This window comes from Protomyctophum bolini (assembly GCF_963924005.1).
Source record: "Protomyctophum bolini genome assembly, chromosome: 23".
Lineage (NCBI taxonomy): Eukaryota > Metazoa > Chordata > Actinopteri > Myctophiformes > Myctophidae > Protomyctophum > Protomyctophum bolini.
Genome location: NC_137884.1, coordinates 1,527,070 through 1,539,673, shown reverse-complemented (window position 1 = coordinate 1,539,673; position 12,604 = coordinate 1,527,070). Strand labels below are relative to the sequence as shown.

Below are 12,604 nucleotides of genomic sequence, written 5' to 3'. Positions count from 1 at the left end.
GCAAATTGAAAAAGGAGTCGACCTACTCAGACTGTACTATCGATCTGGTCAATGAATGAAGTAACAAAAGAGGGGAGTGGAATGCCGTATCGAAGGGTCAAGTGATTGGCTAGAATCCTTGATTTGTTAAAAGGAAATAACAGCTCACCTGTCACCTTATACTTGGGCAGTGGGCACAAAGGATTTACGTTTTTATTCTCAATTCCTATAATTTTGGTGCTGGTGATTTTCCTTTGGGGGTGTCTATTAAACGTGGTGCGGCATAGTTTCCTCTATGCAGGACAAAAACCCCACTGTCAATGAATGCGGTGCATGCCTCGTGACAGCAATGAAACTGAAAGAACTCACACTTCACACTGCATGTTTCACAATTGATTTCTTCTTTCTTTTATGTTGGTGGTAAAGAAATCTCTCTCTATGTTTGTATTTGCATGAATGAGTGCACGTGGGCATGTAAGGATTCCCCTGTGCTTTCCATTTTGCAGCCGACATTACTGTCACGGAGGCAGGGTTAAACCAGAGCCCCTTGATCACATACCAAGATGTCATAGAGGGAACCAGAGACTTCCATGACGACATGAAGATAGCAGAGGGCCAGTTTGCAGACGTATATAAGGGGCAAAGAGGAAGTAAAGCCTTTGTGGTAAAGCTTTTTAAACAGGTACTAAAACAGGAACTTGATATGTGGATGATGTACTACTACTGTAGACATTGCACAGCAGTATACCGTAACCGTATATGCATACCAGTAGTTTCATTATATAGATATTCCTTCCACTGTTACATTCTTAGTTTACGTATGATTCATGATAACTACTTATTAAGTATATGATGTATTGCCACGTTTTTGTTCTTGCTTAATGTCGCTCTGGAATTAAGAGTGTCTGCTAAATGCCTAAATTGTAAATTGTAATTGTTATATACATACACATAAAGCCTACTTACCAGGTTCTTCCATATAATGTTTACTATTGTATTATCTTGTGGTGGTTTTGGCTGCCCTGTTTTACATATTGCACATTCTTATTCTTATTATGAATGTATTATGTATTTCCATTGTTTTTAAAGCTGCACTATGTAACTTTCCTCTTCTACCCTGGATTTTTACCATTGAGAATTCGAGCCTGCTTGCTCAGGGGATACATTGAATATTGACCCCTCAAGTTAAAATTCATGTCAGATCCTGTGTCTAGGTGAGACATGACCAGGCTTTGACACAATCTAAATGTCAATATAAGCGCAGTGAGACAAAATACAACCACCCCAATTGTATTGTATTTTATACCTACCATACAGATTTGACAAAATGTCATTTCACATTGTGCTGCTTTATTATTATTATATATTTATTAGTAGGCTAGTAATAGCATTATAGGTAGTAACATTATTATCATATGGTTATGACATACTGTATTTGTTGTGCTTCAGGTGAACAAGACTTCATGGAAGAAACAGTGGGACCTGTTCAGAAGAGAAGTTGAGGTCCATAGTTTGTATGTATATCATCTCCCTCCAAAAGCATTCTACTGTATTTCACTAACCTAAAGGGCACGCTGGAATTTGGCGGAAGTAGCAGGATTTTGGCGGATGCTCAAGGAAATTAAATGGCGTTGACCGCTTTACAAATCTGTTTACATTCGCCGTGTATGAAACAAGTTTTGTGATTGGTCGAAAAATATCATATCCGGAGGAAATACACCTGACGGATGTTCCGGACCGACACTTCGGCTATGCACCATACTGTCTCCGACCATCGAACTCCGGTACAACGACAACATGACGTCACTCGCAACTTCTGAAACGCATTCCTCCGAATTTTTGTGCTGAAAGCTGCACTCCCAGATGCTGTGACTCTCCGAACTCTACTTCGGAGAAAAAGTCTGATCTTTCCGACGAAAAGTTCGGTGGTCGGAGACAGTATGGACTGCCCTTAAGGTTATGACCAGGCTTCGCTGTTGAGTAAGGCTAGCTAAAGGGTGTGTGTGTTCACCCGTGTGGCCACCATGTATGAAAAAGAAAAAGGGAGGTTGGGGGTGAATCACGTGACGTGCATTTTGTTTCCATAACAGCTCTGCATTCGTTTGAACGTCGTTGCTGTGGGTGTAAAAAAGGAAACGTTAAAATGTGTGTAGATCTTTGAATATACACCTGTCCGTGGCCAAATAGATTTGGGGGTTCTCGACATGAAAAACTTTTGAGCACCACTGATTTAGCAACATACGTATTTAAATGAAAACTGTTCGGCAAACTTCAAAATCAGCCCAGGCAGGGTTTCATCCCTCTGTAATTGTGTTATGCTTCAGACACCGGCATCAGAACATCTTAGAGTTATGGGGCTGCTTCTCTGAGGACGACCGTTGCTGGCTCGTCTACCCTTACCTCCCAAACGGGTCTCTTTACGACCGCCTACACAAACAGGTGAGCTTTAATTTTCACAGTATGCTGCTGCTACGGAGTCAGGGATGTTATCAACCGATAATCACCAATATGCTCGTTATCAGACCATGTAATGGAACAATATGGACATTTCCTATACTACCTACTGCGTGTAGGCGACTAGGAAACGCGGAAGTGAAACTACTGTCGCCGAATCTAAACCAACGTGAAACTGTGCTATCAAACAACTTTGCTTTATGCTTTACTTACATGGCCGCTTGGCCGGTTAAGGCTGAGGTTACGGTTAGAGGTAGTAATAGGGTTAGTAGTCGGACAACGCGATGTCGGACATTAGCTGACCACGTCAATATGTAGGAAATGTCCATACTGGCTCCATATTACATGGGCTTGAGATAAGGGCTGACCTGACGACATCTGAAACTAGCAGTGGCTCCGAAGGGAGAATGGCCGTCCTAGTTTCATTCTGGACCCATTAAAACTGGAAAATCATCTGCATTTTTCAGAAAACCCTTAGGATTTAGAACAATGGTTTACTTTAGACTGAGCAACGTGGTTCTCAAAAATAGCAGATCCAAAAGCTCACAGTGCATAATGCTAATCTTGAAGTATTGGATAACTTCAACCCCACAAATCACTTCACGAAAAGGTTTGAGAACCACTGACGGAAGGCATTTGTAGAATCGTCCTCAGGTCTCAATGGTTCTTTAGCCCTTATTAACCCAGAGCGTGTCATCATGAGCATCAGCCATCAGCTGGGCAAAGCTGAACGGCCTGCCCTCTATCACAGAACAAAATGACGTTTGTCATCCGTCCCGCAGGGCGGAGCGTGTCGTCTGTCCTGGCAGCAGCGTCTAGACGTCATCAAGGGAACGGCGAAGGCCGTGCACCATCTGCACCAGGCACAGCCCTGCTCGGTGATCTGTGGCAACATCTGCAGGTGTGTGTGTGTGTGTGTGTGTGTGTGTGTGAGTGTGAAGTAATAGTATGTCAACAATGTGCTATATATATATTTTTTTTCTTTTCCCTCTGTGTGTTAAACATGTGCAGCAGCTATATCTGGTTGGACTATATAATGTATAACCTAATTCTGATCAGTGTTTGGGTCTATTGTATTACGCCTCTTGTGCAGATCCAAATAAAATAATTCAAATGTGTGTGTGTGTGTGTGTGTGTGTGTGTGTGTGTGTGTGTGTGTGTGTGTGTGTGTGTGTGTGTGTATGAAATTGGACTAGTCCAATCGCCTACGGACTTCTGCAATTCGAAACTGGCCCCCGTAAATAGTCTGAGTCCTCCCACACCCCCTTTTCCCCATACTGTACATGTTTTTCCCTTTCTTACTTTCTTCATATGATGATTTCCAGTTTCTTTTAATTTTAATAATTTTTAAAATTTCCGATGAATTGAAAATGGTGCACCCTGTTGTAAACAAGTCTGTGCTTTATCATGGTGTCGTCCACAAAGTAACAGTTCTTGTGTAGACTTGTGTGCTTTCGTTTGAAATGTCACCCATTTTACATACTGTGAAATATACAAATTCAATCAACTGGTCGCGCCCCTATACATATACTATATACTTATGTGCAGCTCCAACATCCTACTGGACGAGCGCCTGCGTCCCAAGCTGTCCGGCTTCGGGACGGCCCGCCTCAGGGCACCTCAGAGCTCCACCACCACCACCATCACCCTGGACACCAGGACCCACAGCAACCTGGGATACCTGCCTGACGAGTTCATCCGCGACGGCAAGCTGTCGCTCCGCCTGGACATCTACAGCCTCGGAATGGTGAGCGCATATGTTTATCCCATTCTGACCTGAGATCAGATTCATACGAGGTTTCCACTGGACACACACTGGTCTGATGAACCCATTCTGACCTGAGATCAGATTCTAAAAATGTCAGTCGTTCTTCGAATTTTTCAAAAATAGCAGACCTACAAGCTCGTATCGCGCCACTCGGTGGCGCGATATGAGCTTGTAGATCTGCTATTTTTCAATAGGTAAAGCATAACATGATGCTAAACACCAAAATGGGTGCCCGGTCAGAATGGGTTAACCACATCAAAACTGGGAAAGTGTCTGTGTCATTTTAGCTATATCTGACGTTGCTTGGCTGTTCAAATAATAGCAGATATACAAGCTCACAGCATGTCACTTCGTGCCGTGCTGTGAGCTTTTAGATCTGAACATCTATCTATCTATCTATCTATCTACCTATCTATCTATCTACTGTATCTATCTATCTCTTCTTTATTCACTGAAAATATATCATTTCCAATTCTTTGTATTTTATTTTGTGTTACATACAAATATGTGCTTTCCCTGTAGGTCATAATGGAAACAATAACGGGAAGGAAGGTTATAGAGGAGCCCAAGCGTATATTACTGGTGAGTATGTGTGTGTGTGTGTGTGTGTGTGTGTGTGTGTGTGTGTGTGTGCGCGTGGGTGCAAGCGGGTAGGGGGACTCAGGGGTCCATACTAAGTCCAGCTACTTTTTTCCATCTACACTAAATAATTTTGCCAAGAATATCTACTATCTACTAGGCTTAGGTCGCATTCTCACCTAATACTACCGGTAGACTCGAATGCGTATGGGAGGAGAAATGGGATTCTTGCATATTTAATTGGCTACGGTTTGCCTTCACACTGTCATGATCCGCAGCAATTGGAAACGCACCAGGGGGGACCTTTATCAATGTGTTCCATTCATAAACTAGCCTACACAGTGAAATGATAAATCTATGGTGATAAAATTATACTCATAACGTGCATATGTGTCGTGCCGTCTGGGACTGCCCCCCTCTCTCGCTCTCTCACTATAAGCACGCAGCCACGCACTGTTCTTTTGGGCATGGAGCATAGAGTATTAAAAGGCATGGAGGCACAGCGCTGAGCCGCACTGATATAACACAGACAGCAGCGCAAAATGTTTACAAGTTTATCGAGATGAAAGTTCCTACTCCCCACTAGTCCCCACACAGTGACAGCACAGACAGACAGAATATTCTGTAGGCTATAATACTATTACACTGCACTGCAGTGTTTGTGTTTTCTTAAGCAATTGATTAATGTACTCGTCCTCATTTCGATCAGGGCTTCAGTCTCCACTCTCCTCATTCGACCACGTCTATCCACGGTAACGGGACATCTTTGCGCTGTGTAAAATATGCCTTCTCCGTCTCCAACTGTGTTCAGCTCCTCACCTTTCCTTTATTTACTGCGGATAGCATTCACACCTGCACCGAATCGTAATCAAGTGCGATTGGAAGCGAAGCAAAACCCCCGTTTTTGCTCGGAGTAAAATGCGGTTCTTTGCTGCGCATTAGGATTCGAATGAGCCTTCACACCTGCCAAACGAAGTGCACTTTCTGACAATGCGCAGCAGGATGCGTTTTAATCGCAGCAAAGCTCTCTGGTGAGAATGTGACCTTAGTCCCTTAGTCCCTTCATTTTAGTCTCTAGTTTTTATTCGTCAACATACAGTATTTACTCTATTCATCATGGTTTAAGTTTTTATCTAGTTTTTATTCCGTTTTCCTCAGTGTAAAACGGTAGTTTTTTTTTTTTTCAACAAAATCTGTCAATCTGTCAACTACTCTGTCACCCTTCCATCTCAGAACGACGTCCTAACTGCGGAGGAGGAGGGCGGAGGTGTGGACGGCTGCCTGTGTTTCCTGGACCGTGGGGCGGGGGCCTGGCCCCACTCCGTTGCCCTCTCCCTGTTCCGCCTGGCTCTTGACTGTACAGCCCACCATCGAAGTAGACCCAACTGTGAGGCTGTGAGTAGCGCCGGGCAATATCACATTATGAGATTAGATAGATATCGTCTGGGATTTGGGCTATCGTGATATATACCATAGCTTGTGGCTATTTCAGAATCAACTTTAACTAGTGGTTTGACACCCAAACGTTTGAATAATTTTATGGTCACAACACGATATCCCCCACAAAATTGATATCAAGGTATAAAAATACATGCTATTTTATTTACACTCAGCCCTGGCAGTGGCTGAGCCTGGGAACTAGACGAAGTAAAATCTCTTTGCCCTGTGACATGTTTACTATTAACATATCCACTGGGAATACAGTACACTAAGAGGAAGAGTTGATATCGTCTGTGGAGAGGTCAGTGTGTTATATTGCCTGTCAGCAGTGTTGTGTTGCAACCTGCAGATTAACCAGGCATTTTGATAGTATCTGACTTCCTTACTTATCATGACAGAAGTGAAAAGGTATAGGGCGGGGCAGAAATGTGTTTTGGAAGCTGGAAAGTCGGCGTCTCATAACAAACACGCTATTCTTCTCCAAAACCACTTCATTGTCTATGTCGGGTGGAAACGACCGAATGACCAAAGCTGTTAATGTTATGGATTCAAAATAAAAAATAGCAAAAGTAGCAGATGTACAAGCTCAAAACGCATCGTTTCGTGCCGTGTTTCGAGTGTGTTAGTGCTAGCTTTGATACTTACGTGTGACGCTGTAAATATGATCGAGTAGGGTCGTTCCTTTACTGTCTGGTGTTGATTCCGTCGACTAAAACTACGACGAAAAATGTTCGTCGACTACCTTATATCACTGAGGAAAAGTGAAATTAAAACGAAATTAAAACTAAGCCATGATGACTAAAACAAAAGTAAATTAAAATTATTCAAAAGACTATGACCAAAAGTATCAAAGTTTGCTGTCAAAAACAACACTACTGCTATCTCTCCAGGTGCTGCAGGTGCTAAGCCAGCTTCTTCCTCTGCCGAGCCCCCCGCCCAGCGACCAGAGCCCCCCACCCAGCGACCAGCCACACACGCTGGACGCAGGGACGCGTGCCTACGCCGTGGACCACAGCCCCAGCATTCCCGTTGAGGACGACGAGCACCACCCAGCTCCTAGCGGCCTGTCCCCCACCACCAAACCGGGGCCTTGTGAATACAGCCAGTCAGAGGTTGGTGACTGGTGGTGGACAGTACACTATAGACTAAAATGTTATTCTGACCCCTCCACAAAAAGGCCTCGTTGTTCTGACCCCCTTATCCATCATTTATACATTATGGATAATTAGTGTGGACTGTTATTCGTCTATAGTACTTTGCTGCATTTTGTGATTTGCAAAATAAAATGTATTATTTGGATACTTGGAATCGTAGGAGTTGAAGCAATGCAAGGCTATTTTCACAACAATTGGGCCAATTTGGTATTAAAAATGTCTTAAGAATCATTAAATTGTAACATTAAGCTAATCTCCTGGGGTCCCCCTCCAAAGTCATTTGGTCCGACCCCCAGTTTGGGAACCACTCGCCACTGAAATAGATAGATTCTTTATTAGTCCTTGCAGAAATTCACTTGGTGGCATTTACTGGAGATATATGTATATGTTATATAATATATATTTTTTTTTTTTGTTTTTGTCCACCACTTGAGGTTACCTACCTGAGCTGCGATTCAAGCACTCGTGACTCGAGTGTGGGGAAGCCTGGACGGCCATCTCAGGAGTCGGAGAGCGGACCGCTCTCCGGGGAGGAGGAGCCAGTAGTGGACCTCTACAACAGCTGGCCCGTGCAGTGCAGCTGTGCTGTGGAGGCGGCCGGGGTTGGATGTGACGACTGCATGGCCAACGGCTTCACTCCTGACCAGTCCCACCACACACCTCACGGTGAGTTTGGTTTTCATCTAACTATTATAAATGTGCCACGTCTCTGTCTGCGTGAGTGAGTGCGTGGGTGGGTGTGTGTAATGCACGTAACTCGAGAACACTTCGCCCCGCCGACTTCAAATTCGACACACATGTTCCACACCCCCGCAGGGAGTGCAGTGCCTGGCCTCGAGTCTGTGGCATACACTGTTGTCCAGAAACACCACAAAAGGCTCTGGCCAGGCTCTGCCAGTGGGCCTAATGAGGCCACGTCAGTAGTTAATGAGAGTACGAAGATCCAGTGCGCTGCGCACCGGGTGTGCCGAGTGCATGCACTGAGCAACCCTACCCAGATGGTCAGAACTGGCAGCCCGTGTCTGGGTGGGGGTGCGTGTGGGGGGTATACAATCATCTCAGGTCAGGAATCACCCAGCACTCAGTTGGCAAGGATGTTCAATTTTTAAGAGCTGGCTTTGTGGAAAGGTCTTGGTTTAATATTTGTTTAATTGATGTCCTTGATTTTCTCTATAAGGAACTATCCGAACTATTCCTATATGCATGGTGAGATGGAAGAACATTGTGTTACAGAATCGCTGTCCTCTCTGGAGCTCCAAGATGAAACTGATCTAAGTTTGTCCTTCAGTGGTTTGAGGACGGAAGAATCCGCCTCTCTGCCTCGTTCTCACAGCTTACCCTCACTGATCCAAATCCCATGTTTAGAGAACAAGACAGGTTTCAGAGCAGAACGCTCCCACAGTGTAAATGATGTTACACTACCGGACAAAACGCAGACATTCACACCTGATATATCATTGTTGTGGAAAACAAGGAAAGCTACAGGTTCCACTGCACCCACGCAGGGCTGTTCCGATGCAGCGTGACCGGCCTGGCGTTTAAGATGGAGAAAGATGGAGAGGTGACTTACAAGACAGTCCCCTGGGGCCGGGGGCTTCTATACCAGCTGAGTAAGAAGCCTGCGGGACCACTGTTTGACATCAAAGCTTCTCAGGGGTCTGTGTGTCAGCTACACATTCCACACTGTGAGATCCTCTCCACGGGTGGAGCAGGCAAGTCCTTGTCTGTTGTCCATGTGGTGGATGATGATGGCTTTGAGCTGATCAAACCCTGTGTGATGTGATCACAGAAACTCATGTTATCATAGATGTAACTGGGTTGTCTTTATTTGGTATCCTCATGGAGATGCTGTATGGGCCCAGTCCTGTCCAGGTATTGGTGCCAGTGTTTTATAAACCACCGATTGACCATGATCATCCCAGTTCAACTCTGAAAGTGTTACTGCTGCCTCGGAACGTCGTGCTGGACGAAGTGAAGAACAAAAGGAGGGAGCTAGTTGGAGAAGAGATTTACATTGAAAAGCCTCCCTGTAAACTAGTCCCAAATCAAGAATATACACTCTCCACTTCACCTGAAGATGATTCCATTATAATTGAACCAGTTAGAGCCGTATTTGAAGTTGACGAATGTTCCTATCACAATTACGTCCCGACATTTGTCATTAATTTAGAGCGACGTTTAAGCCACGTTAGGCTGCTTCTAAGCAGCAGTAATAGCTCCAAATGTGCATGGGAATGTTATGTAAACCTTTCAACCTTTCAACATGTTCAGCACACGCCAAGTCATGCAGCGACAGACAAACTGCTGTCTGTGCGCAGCAGCTTCATCAACAGCATGTCACATCCCATTCTCAACCAGATCCTGGACAAACTGTTTGAGAAGGGGGTGATAATCAAAGAAGAGTATGATGAAGCCTGTGCGAAGAAAGTGATCCATGAAAAGGCACGTCTTGTCATAGACACAGTGAGGAGCAAAGGAACCCCTGCAATTTTAAAACTGATATTCATTCTACGAGAAACCGACCCATTCCTCTCCGAGGATCTTGGGTTGATGTGAAACTAAATGAGCAATGGCAGGTGCAGTGCCTTGCTCAAGAGCACATCTCCAGGGAGGGTGCCTAATAATGCCTATCCTACCTAGGACCTTTTATACCGCTGTTTTTCTATCCTACGAGGACCTAAACTGTATAGTTAGTACTGCTGGTTTATAAATAATAAATCTTTTGTAATACATTTGTTGGTTGTCTGATGCACATTTAATCATATTCATTATATCTTCATAAACCGTGCTATGGAAATAACCCAGAATGTTATTGCGTTGTAGCATTTTATTCAGATATTGGTAGCATTCAATGATGTAACAACCTGTATAGATATAGAGATTTAAGGTGTGGTGCTGTTGTCTTGCAGTTGCCATGCAGGCTTTACATTTCAAAGTGTACCACATCCTCTCCACAGCTAAATGCTCTAGGCCCGTGGAGGAAATTGCATATTTTCTTCTAATTAGTGTGAATTAGCAAAGTCCTTTTAAATCCAAATAACAAAATAAAGTACAACTAGCCAAATATTCTTAAAACGTACAGTATGGAGCACTACTTGAAATGTATTCAATCGTGTGAAATTCACAGTGTCATCAAATGGTGGTTCCGTGGCTCAAATGCTGCACAGACTTGGCGAGCTGCAGCGTGCAGGCACCCAGTAAAATTTCGTTTCTAGTTATTATTATTATTATTATAAAACTTTATTTGAATACAGTAGCACCTTTCATGACACATAATGCAGCTCAAAGTGATTTACAGAGCAATCGAGAGGAAAAAAAAGAAAGGTATAACAACAAGAATTTTAAAAGCTCGACTAAAAGCAAGAGTGTAGAAGTATGTCTTGAGTTGTTATTTATTCCTTCAATGTGGGTTTTGGGGGCGGGCTAAAATGTATTTTAATCGCACGCAATCACATGGACGTTTGTCTCAGTCGTGGTGTTTCCTTTCCCTTGTTTCAGATGACATCGGCTACCCTTCTCACGGCATTGTAGAGAACCCAGCGAAGGAGAGAATGAGGAACAAATTTGATCTCTACAACAAGGGCTTAATCAAAACAGAGGAGCTTCTGTCTATGACACGATGATAATGGTTTTGAGTACTTTACTTGTATATTTCTATTTTTGGATACTTTCCACTAGTACATACATGTCAAAACATATTGACAATAGCAGATGCAAACTGCTACAGTACGTGCTATCACTGATGTTTTCACTCTTAATATTTTTGGAACATATCTCATTCTAATACGGCAATGAATGCATTGAATGCGTTATAGTTTACTAACACTTGTTGACTGAGAATATGCTAAATGTCAATGATCATGTCTTCAGATTTTCAATCTAATAAGTATAGGGTATTTCCGGCCTTAGTACTTGGTGATATGACTTAAAATACATGTAGATTGTATGCCCATTAATAGGGTTTAACTTTGAATATAAGGTATATTGGGCTCTGCCTCCCCCTGTCAGCAAGGACACCTTTGGGATACATCACTGAGGATACGTCCCAGGCGCATCCATTTATGTATGTATTTTGTTATAGTTCTTCTATTTATAGTGACTCATAGGAATAGTCTGGTGACCACCGGAGAGACGGGTGGCAGCCGGAAATTAGACGGCACCCGGGAGCAGTATGGGTTAGCGCCCCAGCCTGTGTCTTCCATGAGGAAGAAGCCCAACAAACCCACGGTGAGGCCTTTAGGAGGGCCATGCAAGCCTCAAGCGGAGCCTGCGGCACCACCAAGGGCAAGGTGGAGCCTGCGGAACCGTTGCGGCTTGAGAATCCACCATTCCTGAATAAAGTGCCTGGTGCTGGGAGTCTGGTGCAACGCACAGGGCCTGACCTGGTGAGAGCAGGAGTGGACCTGGTGAGACGTAGGAGGGGCCCGGACAGGTGTCAACCCACAGAGCCTAGTCCTTCCATGTGCCAGAATGGTACCTCCCAGTCCCGGCAGAGTAGTTCAGGAGGAATGGATTGTGTGGCCCTGGTTTTTCCCTAATGGGACTTATCGAGGGTAGCTACTGGGACGTAAGTCGGGACTTGATCACTCCCGGCTGGGTCACCTGAGGGGGGGGTATGATGTTGCGAGACCCGAAACCCTGATGACCTTAAGTTGGGATACATCACTGAGGATACGTCCCAGGCGCATCCATTTATGTATGTATTTTGTTATATGGCTAGGTATTTGTAGTATTGTAGTTTAGTAGGCTCTTGTTTTTTTTTAAACCCTTTTTTATATTGACCTGTTTATAATCGATTAGTATCTTGAAATTGATAAATAAATTACATTTTCTAACCTGATGCTTTCTATCGATGAATTAAAGTCTTATAGCAGCATTTAATTCTGCCTTGATTCAGTTTTTGTATTGAGTTGTGCTTGAAATGTACTGTAATTCTGCTTTTGATAAATATATCCATCAATCAATCAGCCTACATAGATTAGATTAGATTAGATTTCTTTATTTTTGTGTCATGCACCAAAGGTGCCCAGCCCACTTGGATTTACAGGACACACCCTATCATTGCTTCAATATTGCATTGTGTACAAGAAACAGGTTTGTTTTGTTGTTATTCCTTTTTTCTTTTCTTTTTTTACACTAACAAAACATTCTGCCTTATTTCCCACGCTTTGCATACAAGTGCTCATGTGGAGTGAGTCACAAAGGAGGAGCTTGTGTGTTGAACCCCCCA

General features: G+C 43.7%; 1 protein-coding gene across 2 annotated transcripts in view; it reads left to right on the top strand.

The window, feature by feature from the left end:
* irak3 (interleukin-1 receptor-associated kinase 3) overlaps positions 1–12,604 on the top strand; it is a 297,236-nt gene that overhangs the window by 1,394 nt on the left and 283,238 nt on the right. Inside the window, exons 5-14 of one of the 2 annotated variants that reach the window (XM_080757702.1) lie at positions 486–661; positions 1,429–1,493; positions 2,304–2,418; positions 3,216–3,334; positions 3,982–4,180; positions 4,724–4,783; positions 6,014–6,175; positions 7,111–7,332; positions 7,809–8,040; positions 10,873–11,009. In XM_080757702.1, coding sequence (XP_080613828.1) covers positions 486–661; positions 1,429–1,493; positions 2,304–2,418; positions 3,216–3,334; positions 3,982–4,180; positions 4,724–4,783; positions 6,014–6,175; positions 7,111–7,332; positions 7,809–8,040; positions 10,873–10,997 — 1,475 coding nt within the window. In that variant the 3' untranslated portion in view covers positions 10,998–11,009. Of the gene's footprint in view, positions 1–485; positions 662–1,428; positions 1,494–2,303; positions 2,419–3,215; positions 3,335–3,981; positions 4,181–4,723; positions 4,784–6,013; positions 6,176–7,110; positions 7,333–7,808; positions 8,041–10,872; positions 12,256–12,604 lie in introns of those variants that run through there. The other variant, XM_080757701.1, reaches the window with a different exon arrangement.